The sequence below is a fragment of the Amblyomma mixtum genome, chromosome 2, assembly GCF_055824585.1.
Source record: "Amblyomma mixtum isolate Tamu chromosome 2, ASM5582458v1, whole genome shotgun sequence".
In the NCBI taxonomy this organism is placed as follows: Eukaryota; Metazoa; Arthropoda; class Arachnida; order Ixodida; family Ixodidae; genus Amblyomma; species Amblyomma mixtum.
The window spans coordinates 202,732,366-202,739,273 of record NC_143013.1 but is presented as its reverse complement, the minus strand read 5'-3'; the positions used below and the strand labels follow the sequence as shown (position 1 = coordinate 202,739,273).

At 45.0% G+C, this 6,908-nt stretch overlaps 1 protein-coding gene across 1 annotated transcript in view; it reads right to left on the bottom strand.

Annotated features, from left to right (window-relative positions):
• Positions 1-3,504: 3,504 nt before the first annotated feature.
• Positions 3,505-6,908, bottom strand: part of LOC149362254 (monocarboxylate transporter 6-like) — a 70,683-nt gene continuing 67,279 nt past the window's right edge. The window contains exon 6 of the mRNA XM_089572955.1: positions 3,505-6,406. Coding sequence (XP_089429081.1) covers positions 6,231-6,406 — 176 coding nt within the window. The 3' untranslated portion in view covers positions 3,505-6,230. The remainder of the gene's footprint in view (positions 6,407-6,908) is intronic.

Sequence of the window (6,908 nt, the reverse complement as noted above, 5' to 3'; positions counted from 1 at the left end):
CCGCGGGCCGTTTCAATGCTGAAGGGTTTCGTGGCCTCATTTGTGATTTTCGCAGCAATGCAACCACCTTTCCACTCAGAAAAAGCGTCGGTAGTGTTCCCGAGGAATACCTCATCCGTGATGCCTTGTTTCATATTTTCCTTTAGCTTCCCGTTAAAGAATGTCTTAGACGTTGCAGTTTCTCCTACGTTGAAACGACTGTCCACAAATTAATTTATGTTCTTCCTTCTGCGCTTCTTTTGGCCAAAATAGTTTGGCCTGCGTTGACATGACATACCTGTACGAGCGTGCGAATGCCTGTCTCAACCTGCAGGAAGGCTTTCTTCAACAACCTGCATGCTAAAACCTTACCCGAAAAAACAAGTCTGCAGAAAAAGTATTTCCGTGTCGGCTGTAAACAGTCACCTTGTGACGTTTTTAATACAGCACAGGACTGCATTATAAGCTGGAAAGATTGGTGACACGCTTTTAGAGTACTCTGCAGATAACTTTGAAGGACAGGAATAATCAGAAATTCACAGCGGCGCGAGACCTCAGAACAGTGCACACTCCATTAACACACCCCGAGGCAAGCTTTCTTTTATTGCGAAAGCACTACTTCACGAGAGCTAAACTGCTTACCGAGTTTGTGTAATGCATTACCTTGATGGTGACCTTGGCCGAAACATCAATAAATAAATAAATAAATAAACATTGCCGCGACTGACATTCGTAATCGCGGCGGCATGAACGCGAGCACCATGCTATCCGTGCGGCCAACCACGCCGGTTGATGAACTTGCAACAGACTTTAGCGTTGTGCACTGTACATCGTTGTCTTCATCAAATAATACTACGTATCAAAGTTATATCTTCGCCAAACGTACCGACTACCCAGCGAAGCAAAACCGGGAGCTAGCCAGGCTAAACACACGCCTTCGCACGTTCACTTTGGTGAAATTCGTTAAATTCTTACCACCTTTATAACAATAGCACATCTGTATGATCGCTTGCCATTCCGAGTTTGGTGGTTCGTCATAATCACACTATTCCAAATCACTGAATGTCTCAAAGAGATTGGTTTATTGGGGTTTAACGTCCCAAAGCGACTCAGGCTATGAGAGACGCCGTAGTGAAGGGCTCCGGAAATTTCGACCACCTGGGATTCTTTAACGTGCACTGACATCGCACAGAACACGGGCCTCTAGAATTTCGCCTCCATCGAAATTCAGCCACCGCAGCCGAGATAGGACCCGCGTCTTTCGGGTCAGCAGCCGAGCGCCGTAACCACTGAGCCACCGCGACGGGGCGTCTCAAAGAGAGCACCAAGGAAACTAACTGAGAGCCGAACTGGTAACCCTTCATATTCCGCTCTTTGCAGCTGCTGTAGTACGGTCTTCTGTCGGTGAGTTTGGTGCCTTCAGGCTGGTCTCATGATTGTTCCCAGCTTCTTCCCAAGCGATACTTAACATACCAAAGTTCAGTGTGGAAAATGTCATGCCAAAAAATGTCACACAGGGCTGGATGGTCAAATGCATGGGGAAATCTACTATATACAATATACGTGGATGCTTTTTTTCCCGATAAAACAAAGCGCTTTGGACAGGAAATCACTTCACTTTGCGCGCCAACACCTTTTGTGTTTCAGAACGATGACTGACCGAGAACGTCGAGCATGGCAGCTAAATAGAGGACATGCCAAAACTGCGTTAAGCCCTCTCCAGAACCACGGCTGAGGAAATAGCCGCGACAAAAAGACCACCAGAGCTCGTCAGAAGTGCGCTTCCCCGAATTACCGTTTGACCGCAGGTGTAGCTTTCACGAGACCTCGATTTGCGGGATCACACAAACCGCGGCACAAGATGCCCGTCATCACCTGTTGACATTCTGGTAGGGTACGTCTTGCTCTCCTTCACTGATTGCCCCTCCATCATGTACTCTCGTTCACTCAGTTATTTTTGTGCCCTTTCCAAGCTGCACCGCAGCGGCTTAGCTTCAGGGTAAGGTGTTTAGAAGGACAGAAAGCTGGACAAGTTGATTGTGTTCCATAATATAACAGTCACTCATCAGTGCTAATTCGTGGTGAGTCAATGCGATCAAAGCGTTATCTTCTACTTTGCTTGTAAGACGAGGAGAAACCAAAAACCAAACAACGAGCACAGACTTTCAACTAAACTTTATTTGCACAACAAATCTTTGTATAGCGCTACGGGATCTATCTTCTGCATACTGCCCAAGAATACGGTCTTTTAAAGTTGTTGTGCTTACTCTGTGGCTAATGTAAGCGCGCATGCCATGGTTCCCCTGTCGTAGTGAGTGCACCGAAATTTCTCTGTTAAACTGAAAATAAAGCAAGGAGGTATGGTTGATTATCATGGGCTCTTTTCTGCCAGTTACCACAAAGGTACCACGCATCGTACTCACTAGGAGAACGGAAAATCGACAGCGTAAATGCGAATGGTTAAAAGCTGCGCCGCTCCTTGAAGCATCAGGTTATATGTGCTCGCGCTTATGGCCAACTACTGTACATGCTCACATATCATTGATCTGCCGGTGACCAAATCACCTGTTTAATCCGCCGTAACGACGTGGCGCCAACGCACACACTGAGGCATGGAGCGAAATGCGGGTAAGTAGCATATAACAAACGGTGTTTTTAAACATTTCCGAGAAAAATCTGCGGATGTGTAACGACATCAAGCAAGGGCGGAAGAGGCCGCGAAATGGCACCGAAGGCCTTTTTTGCGCATTAGTGCTTGCGATGGTTTGTTTAGCCCAATAGTCAAGCGGCCGCTTCCAAGATTGTACTTTAGAAATCACTTCAGATTAATATCCGTCTTCTGCAAGCAGGAAAAGAAAATCGAAAGAGATATGATCATTCATTTAAATGCTTCATGCTGCTCATAAAATTCACAAATTTTACATTCTGAACACGATTGGAAAAGGTGGTTGAAGACAGCACTTACGCTGTGACAAATGCAAAAATCTCGTCCGAACTAATGCGTGAATCGAAGTACTGATGATCACGAGTATGAAATGCAAAAGCAACAATGATGATAAAAAATAAACACGCAAATATAGCACCGCAATGTAGCGGGAGCCAAACCAGAACGTAGGGAAAGAAAGAATAAAATGCATACTAAAAGAACTGCTCCACATGTGATGGCTATGTGGCTGTCGGAAAGTGTAACGTGTGCGCTACTGCACTCATTATAATGGGAAACACATTCTTAACTTATTAGATATCTAAGTTAGAGACGTGCGACGAAATTCTTGGTTTATCAGGGTGCCTTCGAAACAGAGCCGCTAGTTTACGGCTGAAACAGTTTCCAGATCACGAAGCCTCGAATAAGTTTGCCAGTCACAGAATACGTTACCCGTTTGGCGTGATTGCAGCATTTCATAGTGGGTACTGTGATTATATCGCGTCATTGTGGGTGGCAAAAAGCTGCAATACTTGACACAAGTTGCTCTAAAAAATGACGCCTAGACCTCGCCTAATCCTAAAAATTCGCTAAATGGCTCCTGCACATCGTCAAAGAAATTCATTCTTCTACCAAAATGTGTCACTACTGTCTAGAAAGGATTTCTATGAAGCATAAAAGCAAGCATTTGCACGAAGAAGTACGCTTTTGTGTGCACTATATGTGATGAGATTAAATGCATGCGAATCTTCACAGGGTGGAGATACACTTTGAAGAAAAAACAGACTTCTACCCCATCACAATAAGCCTGGGTTTGAAATGAGGTGAAGGACAAAGTTAAGGAGTCTAAAACCATGATATAAAATGCATTATTCTAAATCAGGAAAAAAACTAGTGCAGCATAGAATTTTCCAGGAGCAAAACTTAGACCAGTGTTTCGACATTACTCTCCCGGGAAGTTTAAATATACATTAGTGTTCCCGAAGTGGCAGGCTGTTTACAAGACGTATTCAGAGGATTGGAATGGGAACACTTTAAGAGTCCTTTAAGAAGAGTTAAAGGAGAATATCTTCGTAGCCTGCTATTCGTTAATCACATTGCCTTTGCTAAATCACTCAGGGGACGAAATTCAAAACATAATCAAAGCCTTAGGCAAACCAGAACAGTGCCCTAAAAATTAATATGCAGAAAACCAAACTAATGTTCAACAGTCTCAGAAGAGAACAGCAGTTTAAAATTGCGAGCGACGCTCTGGAAGGCGTTAGGGAATATTTGTACTTAGGGCACGACCGCAGATCCGGATCAGAAGGGGATAACTAGAAGAATAAGAATGGGGTGGTGCGCATTTAGCAGGTTCTCTCAGATCATGATTGGCAGTTTGCCAGTACCCCTCAATAGTATATTATATAACAGTTGTATATTACCAGTATTTACCTTTGGGCTGAAACATCGAAAATAACGAAAAGTGTTCAGCTTAAATTGAGGACAACGAAGCGAGCTATGGTACAGTAAACTGTCTATGTAACGTTAAGGTACAGGAAGAGCAGAGTGAATAAGAGAACAAATCAGGGTTGATGACAACCTAGTCTAAATCAAGAGTTAGGAATGGGCTTGAGTAGGGCATGTAATGCGAAGGCAAGACAACCGATAGTTCTCTAGAATGACGGACTGCATACCGAGAGAAGGCAAGCGTAGAAGGGAGCAGCAGAAAGATAGGTGCTCAGATTCGATAAAGAAGTTTTCAGCAGTAAGGTGGCCGCAGCTGGCACAAGAAGGGTTATTTAGAGAAGTTTTAGAGAGGCGTTTGTCCTGCAGTGGATGTAGTCACGCTGATGACGATAAAGCTTGGTCAGCAAAAAGCAGTGCAAAAAACAATGTTTCATTGCGAAATTTGCAAGTTGCTTCAGACTGATAAGCGCAATATATTTCCTCGTCAAGAAAATGGTCTAGTAGACGAATGACTATGCACTCCTTAGGTGCGTCATCTGAGGTGTTGCTGCTGCAACTTTTCTTTACGCACCCCGAAAACGTGTATTCGGCACTGGTTCGCCTGTGGCACAAGTGGATCCCAAGCTGCCCTCGCTACCTGTAGAAAGGCAGTCGCCGAGCGACACGAGCAAGACGACTCGAGCCGACGAGGTCAGGTACACGGCTGCAGATCTGCTTTTGAAAGAAACCTGAACCATGTCCACTGTCCATTTTCACTGCCGGTCTGACGCCCTGATACAAGTTGTTAGGCGGCTGTGTTTAAAGCGCATAACAGTGGTGAACATTTAGGAGGTGTGGACTTTGGCATCTTGCTACGGAAGGGAATTTCCCTTGGAAACTGGGCAAAAATGAATTATCATAGCGAAGATACATGAACTGATGGACAAGCCGTCGAGAAGTTTTTACACCTAAGCGGCCATGCGTTCAGAACAATGGCTTGCCTGAACGTCCCCATGTTCATGCAGCAGAGTTCTGTCGTAGCGAAGAGCTGGACAATCAGCCTTTCAAGCCAACCCTTCTACAACGGCAACTACCCATGGCAACTTGCCGCCGTGAAAATGGAATCGAGTTGTTGCCCCAAGCACTGAACACGAATTGTGCGGAGAATGGGGGGAAGAATTGTCGGCGTTGCATTCGCGGGCCCATTTGTAAGGAATTCGAAACAGTAGACATACCTAGGCGATTAAGGCAGCGCCTAAGCCAAGCAAGGGTAGAATGCCCCTGAGGCATTTTAAAGTGGCCATCTTTCTTTCTGTGGCGGGAGGCATCGGGTTTGGCGCAGGGTTCTGCTAGTGTCCACTCAATGCATAAATACATACACGCACTTTCAGAACAATGCAGTCCATACGAACCGCCTCAGCAAAGGCGTTACAAAGATATGGCTTGCAAGCAAGAAGCTGCGCTTTTTTTGCTCAAAAAGTCTTCCATCTGCGCGAGATTGATGGGCTGGCGAGCGTGCGAACGACTAATAAAATGCTAAGATAAACTCTTGTTTATGTGTTTGATATGAGCAAGTTTATCGACGACACTGAGATGTCGAATAATCAAGGTTGCATGAATCTGTGTGGCGAAACGCGTAGTTTAAATGATGAGTGCTATTTACATCGAAACCATTTGCCACAAAACAGAACATATTAACAGCCGACTACTACGCATGAATAGTAACTCTCAGATGGAAATAAAACAAGTTCAACTAATTTCTTTGGCACTGGCAAAATAGTGTCCTGGCCTGCGTCAAAGGTACGATTTCTCCTCGGCGCGGACCCTTGTGCACACTTGAAGATGTTAGGCAAGAAAGCACCCTGCAGGAACATGGAACGTCAACACGGGACCAAGGAGGTCACGGGTTTCGAAGAACTGCTAGCATGGCCTCTCGTCTCTTCTTCCTCCTCCATGAGCCACTTGTGTTCCATTGGTACACCACCACCAAAAGCCACGAAAAACCCAGGAGGAATAAAAGCCCGGACAACATGTGGAACAGTCCGTCGTAGGATTTGTGGACGTCTCTGAAGTAGCCTGCAAGGCAATGAATGAATAATTGCCGTTCGCTGCTTGCCTCTTTGCAGAAATAAATTCGTCTGCATGTGGTAGCCCCGCTGTTTATACATTTTAGATATCAAGGCTCGTTTTGTAAGGCGGCACACAAGTCATGTGCTCCAGAGCTATGCAGATGCTACAAAAATGAAAGAGCGCAAAATACCAAATAATACGTTAATTGCGCATTTACTACGCGCAAAATTGAAATTCGCTCATTTCTGATGCAGCAGCCTTGAAGGCTCACTCTTGATGTCAAATATCCCTAACTACTAAGGCATCTGGTTTAACCATCGTTTTACTGTCCTGGGATGAGGTTCAAATGCATTCTCGTCGTTTTTACTCTACGCGAATGTGGTCACTAATTAACCTATCACAACTCCTGACTTTAGCAAAGTGACGAAGTTGCATTCGGGTCACATGGCTGAGCTTCACATGCCTTTCTTGCATTTTTTTGGTCGCGTAAAATGTAACCGCTTGCCAT